Here is a 22,634-nt window from a genome sequence, read left to right on the forward strand (position 1 = left end):
TGACTTTACTTTTCCATTAACCTTTATTATTAATTTAAAGAAAAGCAAAACATTTTAAAATTGGTTCCTTTTGTTCTGTCAAAGTACATTCAAATTAAGTACTTAATAACATAGAAAAAAGAATTTGTCTAAAACACTTGCCCAAATCATTTACAACACAGCAATCACCAAATAAATATTTACAGTTATTTATAAATTCATCTCTAATAATTTATATCTCACACATACATGAAATCTAAGTCATAATGAATGCAGACCTGTACAATCTATGAGTGTGGCAGTCTGAACTGTGTGCTCTGTGTGTACAGCAGGCTCAACGGTGGCTTGTTTGGCATTTACAGTAACTTCTCATCTCAACAAACAACCATTAATGCATTTACAGTCGTACAGAAAACATTCAGCTGTGATCACTGGAATGTAACATTAGCCAATGACTTCAGAAGATTATTAGTTCAAAACCTGAATCAAATCAACATGGTTTCTTTCTAGCACTCCGACGAGCTCCGGTGTGTGAAGAATGTGATTTAGCGCATGTGAATGTGATTACACCGTGGTGATGTTAAGATGAAAAACACTCGCCCCAAACATTACTTGTACAAAGCATTGCATGCAAAACTTAACTTTTCCTTTGTCAATATGTGGGGATGGAGCAAAGGTCTCAGTGTGCTGCTTGTGACATCATGAAGTCAGCTGTGGTGTGACAACTGAGGGTACATAATAAAACATCTGGTAGAGTAGAGAATTGTGAAGAACCACCCGCTCTGACCACTTCACATTTCCTGTTAGTCAAATGTGTGATCCTGTATCCATTTCTCCAGCACATCTGACCCCACCAGTGCTCTGACGGTGTCTTCTGGTTTTGCCTTCACGCCCTGTTTATTCATGTGTGTCCTGTCACGCAGGTTGGGAACCGGGCCTGAACCTGCGAGTCCCGGACTCGGTGCGATTCATCGACTAACGCTGCTGGTTGACTTGTGTCTGGGAGCGCGCAGCGCTCAGCAGGTCGAGGGTCATTCAAAGTCATCTTCATATTCATATTCGTCCAGGTCCAGGTTGCAGTGCGGACTGGGGATCTCAAAGAAGTGTCTCTTTGTCAGACCCAGCTCACTGGAGATGTGTTGCCCTAACGGGCTCAAAGGATTCTCATACCTGAACAGACACACAGAGAGTAAGACCACTCAGAAAGGTGTCACTCAAAGAAAAATAATGAGAAAATAAAATTGATAGTGAACATTTGGGAAATTTGCTTTCTTCCTGAGAGTTAGAGAAGATAAATACACCTGTCAAGTTTGTGTGATAAATATGAAACTACCAACAGACGCTGGTTGTGTTAGCTTGGCACTGGCTTTGTCCAAAGGTAACACAAGGCCAGAACCTCTAAAGCTCACTGATTATGTATCTAGCTTGTTTCCACTGTTGCCTGGCAACCTCATAGTAACAACAATACTGCAGGAATTTACTGTGCCTGGCCAAGAAATAGTCTGGTACATTACCCCGTGAAAGCATGACCTGTCATCTTTGCACTTTACACATTTTTCTACAGATTGAACAAATGATACAAGGTGTTAATAAGAGCGCTTTAAAGGTGCTGGTAGAGAAATTGTGTTACCTTTGGACAGAGCCAAGCCAATAGTTTCCCATTTCATTCAATTTAAGCTAAGTTAATTAGCTGCTGGCAGTAGCTTCATATTTTGTCGTGAAAGTGTCTAATTCTCGGCAAGAAAGCAAATAAGTATAATCCCCCAAATATCAACTATTCCTCCAAACAGACGGGAGATTTTCAACAAACCAGTGCAACTGGAAAGGACGAAGGAGAAAGACATAAAGGCCTGGACAGAGAAGGTGCAGGAGCAGAGGTTGGAATTAAACTGTCTGGTTCAAAAACAGACTCCCAGCTCTAACACACGGCTAAATACTCACGATACTTAGCTGCCTGACAAAACAACTATCTGCTGTCACCCGCACGGTCATACTGGTGGGTGAGGATAGAAGCTAGGAGTGGGTTTAGGACTAGACTCGTCCAGAGAGAAGGATGAGGAGAAGGTGAACACTTCGGCTCTGTTCAGACTGCAAGCAAATTGGATTTGTTTCTCAAATCAGGTATTCAAGACACTGTCTGCTCTGTTTATTGCAAGTGATCAGATTGGATTTGTGTGTCCAGACATCACCAACCTAGTAATGACAGTCGGTCGTTGTAACTACAACGTACACTGGCAACACGGCTTTTAAATGCGGAAGCATGAGAAATGGAGATCCATCATCTCGCCCTACAAACTATCATGCTGTCCCAGAGCAGAAGACTGTTGTTCTCTGTGTTGTCCTCCATACTGCTCTGCTAGTAGCAGCATGGGTTCTGCTCAGCGGCATTCCCATCACTCTTGATTTGATGTTGTCACTCTGGATTTGACATCGTCGTGTTGTGGGTTTGCAAAAAAAATCACTTCCATCTTATATCTGATTTGAGCGGCCAGAGCATCTGGACTGAGACGCATCTGTAGGAATCCCACTGGAATCACATTTCAAACCACCTCCAAACATGGCTTGGATCCAATTTGCAAAAATCGTATTTTGTGTGTTTTTTCTGTCCAGGCTTTATAAAATCAGTCTGGACACAATCTGGATCTGCCACAGAAAAAATGAATTTTGGCTGACAGTCTGAACAAGGCCTTTGTCTCTGCTGGTACCCTGAGTGTCTTACCTGCTCTGGTTTGCAGCCTGTCTTTAGAAGTCTGTGGTGTTCCTAAAACCACCACACAACATACCTGTCAACAGCCTCGTCTATCACTGCCTCACTCTTACATAGTGCTCAGTCTTAGCTGATCTTACAGCTACTTTAAAACCGATGTAAGCTACGTTTGAGTGCATGAACTTTGAATAAAAATAAATAAATACTGTGCAACAGAATGTCTATAAAATGTCATCAATTACACCTGTGCTTTTCTTTCAGTGACTTAAAGATAGTCTATTTATGCTCTCAAATTGATAACATTGGTAATACAGCACTCTTAATAATAATAATAGTAATATTTGTAATTACAATAGCTGACACAATAATAAAGGCCTGTTTTATCACAAACATCTAAAAATTCACTGAGCAATTCTGCACAGAAACAACAAAGGAATAAAAAAACATGTTGCTGTAACTGAAGAATAAGATACATTAATCAAGCAACAAACTCCTATTCACTACAAATCATACGACTAACCTTTAAAAGCAGCTTGAACTGCACTGTACACTTCGAGCAGGAATAGCCAATCAGACACAAGGAAATTAATTCTGCTGCTGGTACACAGGGTACACCAGAGAGTTTCATCACTGCAGTCATCAAGCTCTTTTAAATGAAGGCCTTAAGGTTGCGAGTGAGAGTCCAAGTGAAGGATCTTTTACTTAAGTCACAAGTTACACTTTCAGTCGTTTCCTGGTATCGAAGAGACTTTGAGTAAAGTCACACTTACACGTCGTTACACTGATCGTTGGCGGCCTCCTCAGCCACTAGGATGTCGTACTCCTCTGCAGCATATTTCTCCCAGTCTGACACCTCCTGGCCGTCTGGCTCCATCTCCTGAAAAACATTACAGGTCATGTTATCCGCTTGACCTCTGACAGGTTGGGATGTTACCTCACATCTGGTGACATCAGCTTAACCTTACCCTTACAACAGAGAAGGGGTCCTTCTGCTCGTGGTCCAGGTACTTCTCAATGTTGAAGAATGTGTCGAAGAAGATGTGAGACAGCTTGCACCTTTTAAGGTCCCGCAGAGTGATCTTACCTGCAAGGGATAAAATAGGCATTTCACACAGCTTCTGTACACAAATAGTACAGATGATTTGAGGCGCGGGTGTTCTTAAACTAACAGGTACAAGGCAGTTAGCCTGACTTTTCATTCCAATCTAGCTTTCTTAATTGGCCTAAGACTTAGCTGATTACAAAAATGTTGAGTTTTCAGTACTAACACTCGACCTAGCTCATCCTGTAGGGGTTAAGGATGTGATCTTTTGCCTACTGATCAAACTATGGCTGGACCACAATATTTCAAATTAAGGCTGCTACTAATTTTTGCTTTCATCATCTATTGATCTGTCAGTTATTTTTTGAATGAATCATCTAGTATCTAAAATATATATTTTTAAAAGTGTCTCAAACAGCCAACCTGTCTAGCCCCCAAAAGTCAAAGATATTCAATTTATAAAAAGGTGAAATCAGAAAAACTGCACATTCTCAGGTTTCAGAATTTGTTTCCAGCAAATGTTATATAAAATTATTGATCACCTATCAAAAAGATCATTAATTTCAAACCTATATGTCAAATTTGAATGAACTGAAAGGCTGATTTTAAACATTATACTCATGTTGTCAGCCCAACCTTCTCATGCAGCTGCTTATGAAGCTCAGGTGATGCCTGAAATGCACTGATGTGACTTTTCATTTTCAGTTCTTCGTAGCAATCAAAAATGTTAGCTTCTGCTTTTGAAAAAGCAGGAATGGGACTTCTGGGTTGTGAGAGAATTGAAGTTCTGTATTTCTCAACAGTGGCATTTAAGACATTTTCCATGGGTTGTTTATGAAAACTCCAACAGGCTCATTTGATCTGCATATTACTTCAAGCTCCTTGTCATCAAATGTAGCATCTCTATACAGCTAGTGCACAAGTTTCTATGCCTGTAGCACAGCCCAAAAATGTTCTGAAGACTGCCACATTTAATGTGAAATTTTAACAGACCTTTCAGTCTGTTCAGATTGAAAGAGTTGTGCTCTCAGGAGGAGGCATAACCGAAGTCAAGAAGTTGTTACATCTCATATTACATGTTATGTTCCACAGCTCCACTAGTACAGCATACCACAGGGTCAAGTAAGGGTCACATTCCTGCTGTGGCTATCAATACTAAACATGCATACCCTCAGCATGGACTAGTGTCTTGTAATTGGCATCGTGGTGGAGCTAAGTGCTAGAGGGAATTTGTTGACGGTGTGGATGTCACAAACAGCTGGCAGCAGGCAGTCCAGGTCAGTCAGTCAGTGTCTCATCTGTAAATGTTCCCTCAGCTAATGATCAATGACCCGACCTGAAACTGCGTATGTATGAAACTGACTGTCACCGTTCAAAAAAATGGGACCTGTCAGACTCTCTTGTGTGTGAACTTCTGAGAGTGTGTATGAACTGGTCTGACCTTCCACCTCAGGCTTGACAAGGTCAAGCATTTGGCAGAGGCAGTCCTCAAAGGGAAGGGGCTCAATAGCCATGGTCTCCAGCTTCTGACACTGCTCCTCGTAGAAATACTCCAGCTCGTACATGCTTAGCACCCCATCCCCATCCAGGTCCATACAGCGGAACCAGTACTCTATACTGGACACAGTGAAAGGGAAGAAGCAGCAAGCGGGGGGTCATATGAGTAAAGATATAAAGGTTGAAAAGACACACATGATGCATTCAGTGTGGCTGTGAGTAAACATACCTGGTGTCTGTCTTCTTGTCCTCCTCAGAGATGAGGAACCACACAAAATCAGCATAACTCAGCCGCCCTTCCTTATATACCCGTCTGTCTCTGAGGGAATAAACCACACAAATGAAGTAAAAACATGGAATATGTATTAAAAAAATAAAAAAAAAATAAAAATGATATGGTAAGCATCCTTTAAACCTATTGCATTTTCACTTACCTTGTTACTGTGCCTGAGAATATTCTCTCAATCATCTTAAGGGAGATGGCTGGAAAGAAATACAGCAAAGAGATGACTTATAATCCAGACTGTTGGGAAAAAAGGGTTTCTCTTATACAACAGCTCTCTCAGTTAATGTACAACTTTTTCACAACACATGCAATCCATTCTCACAGACTGTAAATCCAGACAGGCTAGTGTAGCCCTTTTTTATCTTGACAATACTATAAATCCTCTGGTCATCATTTTGACCATACGGTGCTAGAAATTGTTCCAGACATGGCGTCATTTGAGCAGAGTATATTTGCTGCTCTCTTATTGATCTTGTGTCTCATTTCCCCTGCCTCACTCACAGACCATCAACCAAGAACATGTGGTGCCGAGTGTGTGGGGAGGAAGCGTCAAAGACAAGTCTTTCCCCCCCTGAGTAAGTGTTTGTGTGTGAGCTGTAAACCTGGACCAAATAACATTAACAAATGCTTTTTATTGTTACATGTAGTTTCAGTCTACTGACAGTGCCAATGAGTGCCAGGAAAAAGGAAAGTTAATTCAGTGTGCATCTGTTGTGTTCTGACAAGCTATCAGTACTTGTCTTTTGTCATTTGTTGTCTGAACTGTGTATGTGATTATAGTATTTCAAAATGTTTCCAAATCTTGATCTAGTCTGGTGTGCTTTCTTGAAGACAGTGAGTTGTTCTTGTGCACCTTGGTCATTGTGCTGTGCCAGGTCCTTCTGGTCTATGTAGAGGTCATGGTCAGTGTCCAGCTCCCAGAACTTGCAGTAGATCACATAGAAATGTTCATAGGAGAAGAATTCTGTCAGCTGGTTCACGTCCTCTTCCTGCTCCAGCAACGCCACGTTCTGAGACAGAGGAGAAAAAAAAGAGTCAACTTTTCAATGTCATTTCTTTTATTAATTATCAATATACTGTTAATATTAGCCCAACTTATTCTATAGTTTACACAGACTCCCTTGTTCAGTCTACTATACTTGGTGTGGTTCAATTAGGAGTTATAACAACATTACAAGTGCCCTCACTCTAGATAATCTGATTAAAAACTACTATTTAATCTATTAACTCTGACCGTGCAACTAATGATAAATGCTCACACACAACATTTTTAAGACAACTTAATGACTTAAAGTCTGGTGTATTCGAAACATTAGATGTTCAAAGTACAAGCATTGTAATTGTGGCGTCATATACCTGAAGAAAGTTACTTTTCCTGAGCTCAGCGCATGTTATTTTTCCAGTCCATGACCGATTCACATTGTAGAATATCCGCTGAACCACCTGAAAAACAGTAAGTATTTAGTAGATAGTATTGTCATATATAACTAACTAATGCATGTGCAAAACATAGTCAATGCAGTGGTATTTTAATGTTTCACTACTTGCAATGCTGCAGTTATAATGCACTGTTACTCGTGTTATGGTAGCATACCGTGGTGATGTATCGTGAGTGAAAGTCCGGTGCCTCCTTTAGAAAGGCCAGGCCTGCGTGTGAGTTCACCACATCCTGAAAACATAAAGTACAGTCGGCTCACTTTGTCTCTACTGCATATTGGCCTCATTTCCATAACCAGCCCCACAAAACTGACAAACACAAATGCAAAAGAACAACTCCATGACACACTGTGTGTACTACAATAACAAATACATATGTTCAGTTAAATTCTGCAGTTACTTTTGGAGACGAGTTTAATGGCGAACCACATGTGTCTTTCTTTTTTTGGTAGACAGACCACATGACATTCAGAGTAGGCACATAAATGCATACTTACTCAAACGTCAGAGGTTGTCAGTGTCTATCGACATCATTCTGTCATGCCGTATGCTTTATAAATTGTGCTATGTAAAGAAAAGGCTCCAGGCCTTGTTGGGAGAGGTCATCAAATTTAAATGTTTCTTTGAAGTCAGAAAACACTGGGTCGACCAGTTTTTGGATGAGCTTAAGCTTTTCTGATTTGACAGCAAAGTGGTGAGCAGGCCAGACAAAAGACGTTTGCTAGTGACTGCTTAACCTTCTCTCCTTCCTCATGCCATAAAGTCACAGGGGGTGTACTGCATTTCAATGAACTATAGCTATATTCTTGTCATGAAACTCCCCCATGTCTTTTCTTTATTCTACCCCCTTCCCTTCTGCTGGGGGAAAGAATTGTTGACATAAATGCGAAGGTGGCAATGAAATTAAAAGGCCTTATTTCAGGGCAGCCGTCGTGCCTCTTTGACTCTTACTGTGAGAAATTAAATCATAGAGAAACACATAAATCACCGGGCACAGGAAACAGGCGGGGACAGTCAAATCTACTCCAGTGCAATCCGCCTTTCATTCATCAAAACAGTCAAAGGCGATTCGCTGAGCGGGACCATACAAATTAACCAGCGTGTGCCACAAGGCATCTCTGCTGGTATGCTAACGGGTGTTCAGTGCAGCCCGGCCGCTCCTGCCAGAATGAAAATGAATCAGGTGTAGGGTGGGGCTAGTGTGCCGCACAAACAGCTTGTCATGGGGAATGAGAATACAAAAAGCCATCACAGCAGGTCCACATGGTAAGACTGACCAAACAGTCAGTTGGACTAAATTTATGAAAAAATGTGATAAATCTGCATCAATGTTTCACAATGAGTGTATTACCATTTCCATCTCTACGTGTCTGCTGAGCTTGAGTCCTGCACCAGTGGAACCTCCCTTTAGTAAACTCCCCTCCACTATATTACTGGCTTACGGTAACATCCCTATATTTGTCCTCCACCACATGAAATAGCACTGCCTCAGCAGGGAAGTCCAAAAATTAAGTCCAGTTCGCACCACCCAAGCCAATGCAATTTTGCCATCCCGCCATCCCGCAATGCCAAGTCCAGCCCTCTCCCTGGGTGTGCTGCAGCCAGTACCTGCAGGAATGGAATAAAGTCGTCTTGTTCCAGGTAATTACAGCCAGGCTTGGCCAAGAGGTGCACAAATTTAGAAGCGTCATCGTGACAGGTCTGCAGAGTTCTGGAGAAGAAAAGAGAGAACAGATGGTTGCAAGGTTACTCCCCCTTTCGCTCTTATGTTCTTTCTATCCTTTTTATCATTCTTTTAAGAGCACAAGCTTGAAATTGTTCCCCTCAAAAAGTGCAAGTGTGGGTATAATACATTCTGAAATTAGGATTCTGAATCGTGGTCTGGTGATTGGAAGTGTTAAGTCTTATGGTAGCAACGGCGAAATAATGCAAGTGTCTACTGTGGCCTCTCATCTAAGAATGGCTCAGTCATGAGCTCAAGTCAAAGGCCAGGTCTGTCCAGTTCTCTGGAGCCTCACACATTAATACAAGAGCACGCCTATTGCATACAACATCATTCAGCACACAGCTAAGTGTGCAGCCGGCATTACAAAAGCCCTATGGTATTCCTTTCAATTTCACGCAGAAAGACACTGAATGGATGTTTTCGTTCAAATACTGTATATGCCCCGCAACTATTCTCTGGTGGTCATTTGTGGGGCCTTTGTGGTGAAAAATTTCTGTTTACAAATGAAAAGGAAAATGTCATGATGGCAGAGAGTTGCATGCAGAGTCTGTAATCTCAGCAAGTGGTCATCATTGTTCTGAGGAGATTGTATGAGCCTTTTGGCTGCGAGTATACCAGTGGTCCAGTGAGAATAAGAGGAGCTATTGTCTTACTTTCTCCACATAGCCACGAACTTGTGAACGGACACGAAGCCGGTCCTGTCTCCTCCAGCTGAATAGAACAATGGCATTTTCCAGTAAAGAGGGCACTCGCAGGCCTAGGGAGACAAAGACGAAGGAGGGATGGGACAGTGTGTGGTGAATTAAATTAAATTAAATAAGCTCTTAAACTTCCAAGATACACATGTGATCTTTAATTCTGAAAAGAACAGCACAACGACACAACACTATTGGGTTGATAAGCAGTGTTGCATCACTTTAAAACTTCCCTAAGGAAACCAAGCTGTCATTTCTCTGTTCCCTCAGGTTCCCCTCAGGCCATTTCTCACATTCCTCGGGGAGATGGAGGTAATATTTTCCGAGAGGTTTAAAATCAGCAAATATTCGTAAAGTAAGGAACAAAATGGCACCAACAAAAATAATCTGCTGGGTGGTAGCTGAACCCCCGTGCTACAAATCACATTCTCACCTTGGCAACCTGCCCCATGTCCTCAATGGTGGCCCTTTCATTTGGGAATTGGGAAAATATTTTCTCAATTTTGGAAATGAGGCTGTCAATGTTGAGGTTGGCTTGGGGCCGACCCTGTGGGAAGTGAAACTTCGGAATGCTTTCGCTCAGCGCTGTGGTGACGGGCTCCTCCGTCCTCACCTGGGCCTGAGGCAAACACAGAAATAAACTGTTAGCCACTGAAGCTAGCAAGCGCTAACACCTCACAGCTCAAACATACCAGCATGTGCCAAGGCTGGCCTTAACACATACTCTACATTGCTAGCACTATACATCTCAGCAAACCCCAACGTCCATCAGGGAAGAATTGCAACAAGTCAACAATAAAAATTATTATTCATTTATCTGTAACAGATACACCTGTGATAGACATTCCCCTACTAGAATGCCACTCTGTAATAGATTCAGATCAAGATGCATCAACTGACATTAATATGTGTAGAATGGTTTGACTACAATCATTTTAGTCTGTTGCTGGAAACCATGCACGTCAGCAATGTTAGCCACTTGTTAAATGTCAGCTGTTTATCAAATAATGCCGAAAAGAGTCTGGAATTGAAGGGCTATATACAACTATTATATTATTATATTATATATAACATAAATATTTGTCATTACAGGAAATTTTCAGCACATCTGGAGGTAGATGCTAATGATTTTAATTAGTGCCCACCGAATCAAGCCCTTAAATTTGGTGGCCAGTATAGTTTTGGAGGCCAAAATGTAAAAACAATACACACATGGATTTTAAAATTAATGTATTGAATGTACTACATGACAGACTGGAGTCACAAAACCAACAACATGGTGTAGAGCAATATTTTATTTATTTTTGTAACGTGTGTGTACGTAGACCTTTTAGACATGTTCATGTTGAAATAATATACAAGCAATATATTGGTTGCATTGGTTTGCCCTCTTATGGGTATAATGTACAAAAAACAGATATTAGAATAGTTTGGAATAAAACATCGCAGCCAATTCTGACAGCCCTAGTGGGAGGTAACAAAAAGAGCAACGCAAGCAAATTTCTTTGTTGTTGGCTGCAAGAACCAAGACAAAAGCCTTCATCTACTCACAAAATCCAAGGAAGACCCAGTGGATTAACAATGGAAATGTCCCCACAACAACAACTGGAAAACTCTTGGGCTACAGGTGTATGTGCTTATCATTTTACTTCAGACTGCTTGGAGGGCCAATACAAAGCAAGATTTGCACAAAACTGAAGCTCCAGGATTGACTGATACCAACTTGCAACTTGGTTTTGCCATTTTTATTTTGCTTTTGCTTTTTATTTTTGCTTTTTGCAGGTTAGTCTGTATAATCGGTGTTCGCAAGTTCCACAGCTAATGTAGCTTGTAGCATCTGTTGTAGACCCACACACTGGAGCAATGTCGGCGTATTTAATATTGATGGACAGTCAAGAGAAACTGTATAAAAGTTAAGCCTCAGTTGAAGCCAATTAAATAACTAGACTAGTCTCTTGGAGGTGGGAAACTGTTTTTCATTTTGTTTATTGTGTGTCTCACATTGCCAGACCTAACACTATGTCCACACTTCATACTGCAATACAAGCTTAGCTGGTTTTGTTGCAACAGGAAAGCCACAAACGCTGATATGTGTGTCTGTTGCTGCGGTATGTTAATATACTTGATAGACATGCCCCCAGGTACACTGACTTTTGAAATTACATAATATACTGTGGGTTTTCTGCCAAATAAAAGCTGTTACAATGCCTTATCTTACCGTTTGTCTCATTGTCACATAACACTAATTAATTTACATTATGCGGCTGGTTACTCCTTCCCAAACACATGTAGGCCTATACCTCCTTTTCATTCCAATTTGGAGCCACTAAGCATAGCAGTTTATTCATCTTTTTTTCCATTCTTAAGCTTTACATTGTTAACAGAGTGAAAACAGGTGGAAACATGTTTTGAGGGGAGTATCCCTTTCATTTTTGTGATACAGTGATATAATGCCCTCACTGTAAAAAATAAACAAAAAAAACAGTGATATAAATTTTATGTCATATCACCCACTTCTAACTGTGACAAGTCAATTAATTAAAAAACATTTACAGAATGAAAGTATATACTTATTTAAATTGAAAACTCAAGTTTTTTGTGCATATATAGTGCATATTCTCTCACAGTCTCTTAGTTCACAGTCACTAATCATTAGCATCAAGTTTTGTTCACTGTCTTTGTATAATGAATAGGGATGTTTGTGGAACCGTAACATTGCTTTGGCGAAGTATGGGGATTTCGTTAAATTTAACCTTTGTTTAAACAATCTCATTGAGACATGCAGTCCAATTTTAAAGAGAGACCTGACAAAATTGGGGAATATTTGGTGGCCACAGACTAATCTTTTGTGGCTATGGGCATGCCTACTGTTGAACCCTCAGACTAAAATTTGTCCAATTCTCAGTTGACACTCAGTTCAGAAAAACACAAGAAGCTTGGATTTAATTTATAAATCAAACTGTCACTAATGATACAAGTTAATATATTTGTTAATTATATGCTCAGAAAATACTGACTGGATTTTAACATATCCCTCTTCATGACTGTATATTTCTGGAGACAATACTATCAAACAAATCATTCAATTGGCCTTTTCACAGCAGACATGTTGACAGCATGAGGGAAATGCATGTTACAAATAACATTAATTAATGGCTGATTCAAGTGTCAAATACTGGCATTATTCAGTCATTCATTACACCTGTGTTTGACTGCTATGGTATATCAATGGAATATTAATTAAAAAGACCAAGATTTTCTCTAGTGGACAGCCACAGTAAGGGCCTAGACAACTGCAATGTCAAAATGCATAAATGTGTGGAAGAAGAGTGAGGAAGCCACCTTGGCAAGGTTTAAACAATGCACTTGATTACAGGCACACAGTAGTTGTCAGTGATAGCCCTGGAAACAGTAGCAGGGCTGGCATGTGACGTGCGTGTTTGAATGCAGGGTTTGAGGTACAGTAGGAGTTTAGGGTCATTACTGGATACAAGGCTGAGCTTGATTGTGATTTTTTTTTTAAATCTACTGTGTGTACCTGACCAACTCAGTTCTTCTCAGTTCTCTTCTTCTCAATTCTAACACCAATAGAATAGTCACTCCAAAGTGCTACACCTCTCATTAACACAGACACTTTCGGAGCTTGGTCATCTGTGTGTCTCCTTTTAACTACAGCTGCCTAGGACCCAAAATAATAGCATTGTGTGTGAGGGCTTTGTAGCATATGCTATTAAGCTCTATAGTCATGACTAAACCATTATGCATAGGCGAAATACTGTGAAGAGATGATTTGCTTTGATAGAATCTCCACTGGGTGTCTAGCTGAGGACCATGCTGTAGAAGACATGAACCAGTGAAGATATTTTCATGAACAGAAGTTAGTTACATTAGGGCCAAATGTGCCATGATACACATATTAGCCTGTTACTAAAATCAGCTTGAGCAGAGCTCGCTTCACTCTCAATCGTCAGCTCATACCCAAAGATTATTTACAAGACTCAAGAATTTGCTAACTGGATCAGTCTCCAAGGTCTTTAATAATCACATAAACAGACCCACACAGTCCTCACTTTGGAGATAAAAATACCATCTTGTTTGCTTAGGGTCAAACACATTCCACTCCCATTATTCTCACCTCTTGCTGGATTTGACAGAACCTACATATATCAGTTCAACAACAACAAAAAAAAACTTTAACTGACATTGACCAAAACCTCAAAATTGCACAGGGGAACATAAGGGGTCTAAATCAAACCATGCCTATTTCTACATGTATATGTGAAATTGTTTCTCTGTATTCTGTCAGTGGTATTCTGCTCTGTTTAACCTGATAGATGATAAATGCTGCTGATCCTCTGCTCTTCTCTGTCATATGTGTTGGTGTCAGCCATGGCTATAAAAGGACATAAACATCTCCTGTTGCCCTGCCCCACACTGTCCCCTCTCTCTTGCTTCATGCTAACCACTAGCAGAGCTGTTGAGCACAACCGCTAAGCCCCATGACATTTTGCACATTCACAATGATGTGGTCTGAAAGGGGACAGTAAAGCAGCTGAGCACAACATACCACACAAGATGAAACATCATCCAATAACCAAGGCTCACATCTCTTATCGGTCTGCACAAATGAAGAATATTGTCTCCCCAAACAACTGCAAGAGCAATTCACTAGCTGAGGTGGATATGACTGTGCAACAATCACATTTCACATGGCACAGCAGCGTGTGTAAGCTATTTGATGAAAGTTTTAAATATGCGCAGTGAACGTGATGCAACTGCTCACTTGTCCTCACCTGTCCAAGGTGCAACAGGCTCCAACAAAACCTGCAGTATAGATCCACTTTGTGGAGCATAACTGGTAACAGTGAGGAATAGCTACAATTAGTGTAGTTTAACAGTCCCCTGCAACATATCATATTTGTAAGGTAATGTAAATAACCAGGATATGGAGCGCACAGAAACAGGTACACATTAATAAACCCTGCCCACTGGCTGACAGGCCAGCAAAGCCAGTGTGGTAGAGGGTGTACTTATACCAACACCTGCCTGTCCTTGTTGGAAGGCTCTGAGCCTCTTCTTGAACCGAGAGGGCAGGACAAAGTCACAGCCGCGTGCCAGCAGAGCCAACTCCTTCCTCAGGTCTGGGTCCTGACGCAGAGACAGCTCCCTCATCCTCATCCTTGCTCCAGACAGGACGGGGAACACATATACACAAACAAAACACTCAATCCAGTGTTATCCTCTTGATGGTACAAATCACTCAGTACCAGACAGCACCGTAAGCAAAAGGCAGTTGCAGCAGTGGAAGTCCTCTGTGTCTGTGTCCCTGTGATTGTCCTCTGTCAGAGTGAGAGCCTCTTAATGCAAGAGAGCAGCTGCTACTGTGACTCTCTCTCCCATTCCAGATCTGGTCGCACAATCTCAGCTCTGCCTGCTGCTCTGTCCCAGTCACTACATAACATGCACATACACACACACACTGCACAGGGTCAGGGAGCCCTTGCCTCAAAGCTGCTGGGGAGATAAGAAGTGACGGGGTGTGTGTGTGTGTGAGAGAGTCACTTAGTGTATGTGCGGGAAGGGAGGGGTGTGTGCAATGGATCTGCCCTTTCCAGTTTGCATTCCTCAGTGCTCATGGAAGGTTATGTAAAGAGACAGACCTGTTGTTGCAGATTGCAGCAGCCACAGTAGCCAGTTGAGGGATGCACCTCAATATCGCTGCTCATGCCTTCTGAAAAGCTCAAACACTACAAACACTTCAGGGACATTTTGCTTGTGCTCTGTTCCATACAAACTGGACTGGCCCTGCTTTGGACAGTACATACAGACACTAAGGTTATAATTCAAAATAAAACCCCTGAGAAGATGGAATATAATGAAAGACACATGCTACTTCTGCTAAATCTGCCTACATCAGTTACTAAATCTGCCTTAAAGTATAAATCACAAGAACAGCAGACAGACAAAACAAACTCAATGAGATATTGGCAAATGATGAAAACAACCAAGGTATGATGACTTAATGACAGATAACAAATATGTAGGTCAAACCACCAGATGACACCCATACAACAGTAAGACATAATATACATATAATCAACTGTCCTGCATCCCATCTTACGGTGGTCTTTGTTTTGCCGTCGCTTTGCAAGCTTGGGCTGCCAGCCATTCCATGTTATTATAGTTGATGGGCAATAGATGGGGAGGGGGGATGGGGAGAAATGTCAAATTCAAAGAATGATGACCAAACCAGTTTGTGCCTATTAAAAGCACCAGCAAGCACAGTTTGGGCAATCCAAGAAACTAGATCTGGAGAAACAAGGGAGTATCTTTAGTCCTCAAACAAACATCCGCTTCCGGTTCCTAGAGCGAAGGCAATTACATCAATTCTCCATGAATATGCTGATCTAACAGCTCTGGGGTTGCCTTGACTGAACACAGGGGAAGCCCAACACATATAATCATACTGATGTGAATGTTAATTAAACAGAAATGGTATAGAGATGTCCACATCAGTAGACTACATAAATAAACCTATATTTGTTCATGTTATTGTCATTTTACACAGAAAGTGAAAGCACACCCTTAGTATTTTTAGATGACAAGATCACAAAGTACACAGTTTTCCACTGGTTTCTGCTCAAACCCAGTTCCTGTTATCCTCCATACAGGACACTGCACATGCTTGATAAGCTGTTTGTACATGCTCATCAATTCAAACCAAATATGGAAAGGAAAGCACCAAGGCCAAAATAAAACCTGGTAGATCAGATGAAACTGTCAACTCACATGGAATAGTGTTCTCTCTGTTTTTGTGTTTGAGCAAACAAAAGCTAAAGTATGTTTCATAGACAGAGGTATCGCAACGCAGCAGGGATAATGATGTGTTGCTTTACATATGAGGTGGTTTAAAAATCCAGGCACACATGGTGTGAACAGCAAAAACACAGATGCAAAAACACAGGTTCTGAATGTAACTTTCCTACTTCTTACTTTCCAGCATGAAGCGTGTGCCTTTTACATAACTAGAAAGGACAAGCTCCAGCAAGCAATATCACCAACTTTATCATCTTAGGGCCACTACAGGCACGTTGTCCAAACAACATCATATTCTGAGGTAACTATCAGTCAGACAGGCTGCTAAAGTACTATATCCACATGCTTATGGGTCACTGTGACAAACAGAAAAAACATGAGAACTCAGGCTGACCCCACAATATGTCTGATCTGTGGACTGCTAAATTTGATCTGTACAGAAACATGCGTCTGTCCAGCCATGTCCACTTCATTACATAAGAAATGAGATTATGAAACATACTGTCTGGAGTTACCATCTCCCAGCAGTCAAATTATTATTTACAGGTTCTTGAGGCTTCGTAGAGCTTCTATCAAAATGGTATTCAACACTGTTGCTCTAAAACTGTGAGAGAACATGCAGGGCAAACAGGCAGCCACAGCAGAGAGAAAATAGACCGCAGAAGGGTGGGGTAAAACTGATCAAAAATCCCCAGAGGGCTTCTGCAAACTGTCAATACAAGCATACATGGTGTCCCACAAATACTATGTTCAGCTGGCTTCAGTATCTGCACTACTAGCGACCACTGAACCAGTAACATGTTCCACAGTGAATCCACAGAGAGGTGAATGAAAACCATCTAATGACTGTGGGGTAGAGCCACAACTGGTTCACAACATGGGTACAGAATCAATGCTGCTGTGAAATCCACAAAGCTCCAGCTCAATCCACCACAATCACATGTCTGAGACAGGGATTTGGGATTCGTGTGAATGTGGGCCAAAAATAGGCCTGATTGACTGACAACATGGTGGGCTAAAGGAAGGCCAACAGAACATCAAGAAGAACATCATGTGTGCAGATCAGTTGATCGCATAAAAGTTCTCATGGAGGTTTACTGAAAAATCTATGTGGTGTATGTGGCACAGGAAATGGAGCAAAGGTCAGTGTTACATAATTACTATGTAAACTACCAGTTTATACTTTATAGCAATTAGTTTTTAGAGACATCAGCCTTAGTTAGTTACTAATTTAACCATTTCATTATTGCACTTTCCATGTTGTGTACACACACACACAGGTCAGTTGAGACTAATGACAAAGCTTGGGTAAGGAAATCTAAAATATATCACTTTTCAGAAATTAAAACAAAACAAAACTGGGATTTAGCTCAAATCAGAAAAAATAAACCCAAAAAAACACAGAGGTTGCCATCATGCCAAGAAATATTATTAAAATGCATAGGTTAATAGAACCTCATATTCCTTTGTGGTATCTCATAGTAGGTCTAGACCAGCTGAATCATAGCAACACCCAAAGTTTGCCATCATACTCTTTACATTTACAAATAACCAAGACTCCAAAATAAAAGGACTCTTGCGGGAAACAGTTTAACACCTGGTTCTCTCTGACAGGTCAGGCAACTGATAACGTGACCCTAGACCCCTGCTTCAAATAGCTTCAATGTTGCTGAGCCCAACCAAGCATGTTATAAAAATACATCTTGAGAAATAACCTATGATCCTAAAAGCAGACACTGACAAGAGAAGAAAAAGTAAGCCTCAAAGCACATTTAGCTCTACTGTTCTATATTACTAAAACTACTGAGTGTCTCTGTGTGTGACCTACTGCACTCACAATACAGAGGAAAGTTTAGGTGTTGAGCAACACAGCAGAAATGAATGGCAGGCCTTCATGGGAAGCTGATATTTACTGTACATAGTGTAAATAAAAGATTTAGGACCACATATTCTGACAATGAGCAGCATCTATTACAAGTCTTTTCAGAGTAAATTACACAGGATGACTGTGCTGCCACACCTCATCTAACTGGCAGAGTTCTTGGTATCTAATGCCAACAGAAGGGAACCAAGGCTATCTATATCAGTGTCTGATGTCAAAGTCAGACCAGCTGTTCCAGTATGCATCAGCGTTGACATAAATTGAATTTTTGAGTAATCCTTCGAAGAATGTGTCTGTATGCAGGAATTCATTTTGTTGTCTTAAAATAGAAGTATTACTTTATACAAGCTCCCAATCCCCTTAATAGTGAGGCCACATGCCATGACACATCACAGCAGAAGACACAAACTGTCCAGCAATTGCTTTATATTATTGTGGGTTGAGAGGGTTGAATCAGGGGCCAAAGGTCACTTGGAGGAAAGCGACATGGATGTGAGTATCAAAAAGTTTAGACTCACCTGTCACACCTCTTACTGTTAAACCAATCACTCTTGTGAAAAACTACAAACTGAAACCATGAAACCCACAAAGGAGACTGAGGAGGCTTTTCTCTTTTTGTATCCTCTCCCTCTTGTGTTCTGGCTGTTTCAGAAAAGAAAAATGTCCATCTGGTGACAAAAAGGCCTTTTTGTCCTCACCTAGACCTGAGAAACTGTAGTGTAGAGAAGACCGAACACTGTAATCGAGGTTTAATATTGATGTGTTTTAGTTATGAAGGTCTAAATATCTGATTATATAAATTAAGTGAACTGGTGCTCTTTATTTTTAGAATGAGACACCTTTGTAGCAAATCATATTCTGGATCTGTCTTATATTGATTTGTGGTGAATTGCAGACCCCTGCAGGCTCGGCATGGTTATATGCATAACACAGTAATAAAAAAAAAAAATCACATCATCTTCAAGACACTTTTTTTTCTTGCTGTGACTGTAACATTAGGACAAGCTCTCCAGCCCTGGTGTTTCACTAAACACATGTTGCACCAGTGACCACGCCTCCTCATACTTGTCTTTAGCATGTCAACAACATGTAGAAGGCCGAGTTTCTAAGAGCATGTGCCCCCAGCTGTCTGGCTGTCTCACTGTCATCACACTCACTATGTTCACTATTGACTTCCCATCTTGACAGAATGGCAGTCCTTGAGCAAGCATACAAAACATTTGGCGCCTTTTAAGTGCTTTGTGCTTCTTGATTTCTTCTTCAATTGAAGCATCCAAAGCAAAAATTCTATTTACCTCTGGAGTATAAGATGTGCAACACACATGCTGAAAGGAGTAACCAGAGTGCCAGGGATAGGCTAGGTTCAGACACTCCCACCTCTCATACCACACTAATTCGTGGGTGAGGCCTGAACATTTGGAAAGTATTTGACTAATAATCACTACATATGCCTACAGACATGGAGGCTCCACTATGATAGTCCAGATTGGACAGCCCTTCAATGCCTTTGATCCTTTAGGCTACTCAGCAGCCTCTTGTGGCCAGCCTGGGAAAATAGACATCCCAGAGCACAAATTAGGGCCAAACCTGAGAAATTGGAAATTATAATCTATGAGCAGTCAGGGTGGATTAAATAAACTGAATAAATCTTCTGTGTATATGGTTTGAAAAATGTCCAACTCCGGGGACTACTGTCCTTTGACAACAACTGTTTTGCTACCAACATGACAGATGCCACAATCACAAGGAAAGTCTAGGAACTGAACACTAAAGGGAAAAAGAGATCAACAACATCCATTTACAACTGGATATTTATGCTGTCTGGTGAGGTGCAACTTTTGGTTTTACAACTGGTGCAGGATCCACTTGTTAGCACACCCATGAAAGGAGAATTCACATCAACATAATCTGAAACAGCGGTTACATTTTTAGTTGTTTTTTTTGTTTTTTTTTTTTTACACATACTTGACCTGTGATAATAATAAAAAGTGCTACCAATACATTAATGTTGGCTGCATGCTACTCAAGTGTCCCAGTGCTTTTTATACTGTAACATGTTAAAAACAGCGATAGGGCTCACTAAGACTATGACCTTGCAACACACCCTTAAGTCACGGGTACCTCAGGTGGTCCCAGAAAGAAGGCTGAAACTGCAAGACACATCTTGTTTTCTAGGTTATTAACAGCAACCTTAGATGAAAGGCCTGTGGCATGATGTCTCAAGAAACTTTAAATCTTGTTTACCCCTGTTAAAGTGTTTCATAGCAGTCTGTATAGAAGAGTCACAAATGATGGGCATAGGTGATGAGCTGCATGCTTCGAAAAAGAAATCTGGTAGACAACCATTTAAATGTTTTTCAGTCTTTTAAATAGCTGTTTCTGTTCATAATTTACCTTTTTTGTGCTGACAGACCTCCGTAACACTCTGCCATTGGGTCCAGTCACTCTGGTATTACTGCTACTGCCAGATGGCAGGGTACTGGAAGATGGTGGGCTGGAGGGAGTGCTGAGGGGAGCGGTCTTCTTCTCTGCCAGGTTCTTTTGGGATGCCACATTGTTGTTCTCATTGAAGGTCAACAACCTTTTGTCCTGGGTGCTGCCACTGCTCAGATCAATGTGTTGTCCGCTTTTGATTAGGTCAAGATAATCTTTGAGTAGTGACTGGGTTGCAGGATCACTCAACCAGTTGAGAAAGAGCTCATCCACCTTCATTTTAAGAACTGGCTGGAGGACTTGTGGTGACGGCATTTGGCAGAATATGAATTACTGGCTTCTCTGACAAATGTACCTGTGCAGAAATAATAGTAACGTTACAATACACCACTCTGGTTCAGTATTTTCAGCACAACCATACTGAATAAGGCGACAATACACAAGCGAGGAGTAAACCGAGTCACTCCAAATGCAGTGGGTGATAGAAAATAACTCTTGCAATGGCTTGGTGTCAGCCGTCATTTATATGTGTACACACCAAACACCCACCGAGGTTATTGAATTTTAGCGCGAACCGTCAATGACTTAGCTCGCAGGCAAAAGTAAACGTAGTAAACCCGTATTGACCCTGGTAACGTTAGCTATTTTTAACTCCATTGTCGGAAATACAGCTGCTTAAAGTCAGTCTTTACTTGGCTAGCGTCACTTAAAGCTGTCAGGCTACTTAGGAAAGAGAAGTCAGGGTGTACAAAGTTGGTAAAGTCTGTGTTAGGTTGAAACTAGGAGCAGCAGGCAACAACAGTTTGTTAGCTACGGTAGCATTAGCAAGCTAACGTTAGCTGGCTAACTAAGGTACCAACCTTTGAGTGAATGGACGGTAATGCCAAATGCGTTGATATGACTCTACATAACGTCCAACCCAAGCGAAGCTGTTGCACGCGTGTCTGTTTACCTATGAATTACTAAAGCAATGCTGTAGCTCCGGTGTTTACTACGACGGGCAATGGCAGAGCTGACAGCGGTAACTTCTCAGGCTCGCGTTCCCCCGGTAACCACAAAGTGCTAACGCGAGATCTTAGGCAGGGTGAAAGTTCATCCCACCTTTCGTTCATTTCCCCTGCAGAAAAATTGCTCTCACTGCAACGCCCACCTGTTGAGAGTCCGCTTCACTGCTTGCTGCTGTGTTCAAATATATGTATCCTCTGGATCATTGCTTGTAGCGGACGGTATCATGCTGCACTTTCCCTCATTATAAGCCCCAGTACTCAGTAGTTGAAGAAGTATTGAGAGCGTTTACGTGAGTACAGTAGCAATACTGCGGTTTAAAACAGGCCTACTCTGTTTCAAGTCCTGCATCCGAAATCTTCTTTAAGTAAAAATAGGTAAGTATTATCAGAAAAATGCTTTAACAGTATGTAAATTGTAGAATTTTGCGTCAGACAATCAACATAGTTAAATTATTAACATTATGGATCAGTATTATTGATGCTTTATCACGTAACACGAATGCTGTAGTTCCTGGAGGTATAATTCACTTTTACTTTAAACTTTAAATACTGTTGAACGATTATTAAATCGTTCAGTATTTAAAGTTCACATCAATCTGTCATGTTTTGCAAAACCTCTTTGTATTTCATGATTAACCGTAATCTGTAAAGTAAGGTTTTTGCAAAATTGAGACACATGCATGTCACCATGTTTACCACAATTATATTTATACATTGTGACCATCACATTTCTAATTACATCTACAATCTTTTTATTTATTTATTTATGATTGCTTGTTTTCTACAGTGTACACTACAAATTTGAACTGGTCATTATTTCAGTATTTCCAGGAAAGTAGTTCTGTGTGTTAAGTTTGGCCTCCAATGAGCTTGATCCTGACTCTCTTTGCATGAATAACGATGATTCAGTACATCTGCACCTGATTCCTCTCTCCTTTCTCTTCTCGTACCCTTACTCATCGAAGCAGCTGGGCTGAGCACCTGGTGTGTGTGGAGCTGCACATCCTTTTTGATTACTGTAGGGAGGAGTGTTTTCAGCAGGATGGGATTTTGCGACATGCATCTCAAATCCAAAAATACAGATTCAACCACCACCATATTAATTTAATGCATGTTTTCGAGTTAAA

General features: G+C 41.0%; 1 protein-coding gene across 3 annotated transcripts; it reads right to left on the reverse strand.

Annotated features, from left to right (window-relative positions):
- Positions 1 to 9: 9 nt before the first annotated feature.
- Positions 10 to 21,539, reverse strand: ppp2r3b (protein phosphatase 2, regulatory subunit B'', beta). 3 transcript variants are annotated; one of them, XM_041950927.1, is made up of 15 exons: positions 21,361 to 21,539; positions 20,462 to 20,855; positions 9,803 to 9,988; positions 9,328 to 9,431; positions 8,557 to 8,659; positions 7,106 to 7,180; positions 6,868 to 6,954; positions 6,365 to 6,521; positions 5,660 to 5,708; positions 5,455 to 5,544; positions 5,170 to 5,345; positions 3,652 to 3,770; positions 3,457 to 3,563; positions 2,699 to 2,740; positions 1,014 to 1,149 (listed from the first exon to the last, which is right to left on the reverse strand). In XM_041950927.1, exons 2-14 carry the CDS (start codon positions 20,813 to 20,815, stop codon positions 2,722 to 2,724), a joined length of 1,626 nt encoding a protein of 541 aa, XP_041806861.1. In that variant the 5' UTR covers positions 20,816 to 20,855; positions 21,361 to 21,539; the 3' UTR covers positions 1,014 to 1,149; positions 2,699 to 2,721. The 3 variants fall into 3 exon arrangements, with proteins under 3 accessions (XP_041806860.1, XP_041806862.1, XP_041806861.1); XM_041950926.1 differs by lacking the exon at positions 2,699 to 2,740 and having other exon boundaries at positions 10 to 1,149; XM_041950928.1 differs by lacking the exons at positions 2,699 to 2,740; positions 20,462 to 20,855; positions 21,361 to 21,539 and adding an exon at positions 14,416 to 14,893 and having other exon boundaries at positions 10 to 1,149.
- Positions 21,540 to 22,634: the final 1,095 nt, after the last annotated feature.

The sequence above is a fragment of the Chelmon rostratus genome, chromosome 13 (assembly GCF_017976325.1).
Source record: "Chelmon rostratus isolate fCheRos1 chromosome 13, fCheRos1.pri, whole genome shotgun sequence".
Taxonomy (NCBI): domain Eukaryota; kingdom Metazoa; phylum Chordata; class Actinopteri; order Chaetodontiformes; family Chaetodontidae; genus Chelmon; species Chelmon rostratus.

What these genes read in the sequence shown, in the direction of transcription:
- ppp2r3b (XM_041950926.1), bottom strand. Translation starts at nt 20,815, where the DNA reads ATGCCGTCACCACAAGTCCTCCAGCCAGTTCTTAAAATGAAGGTGGAT. An exon ending in ACATGGGGCAGGTTGCCAAG is followed by an intron (nt 9,432 to 9,802) that starts GTGAGAATGTGA and finishes TTGTCTCCCTAG; the next exon opens with GCCTGCGAGTGCCCTCTTTA. An exon ending in GACAAGAAGACAGACACCAG is followed by an intron (nt 5,346 to 5,454) that starts GTATGTTTACTC and finishes CACTGTGTCCAG; the next exon opens with TATAGAGTACTGGTTCCGCT.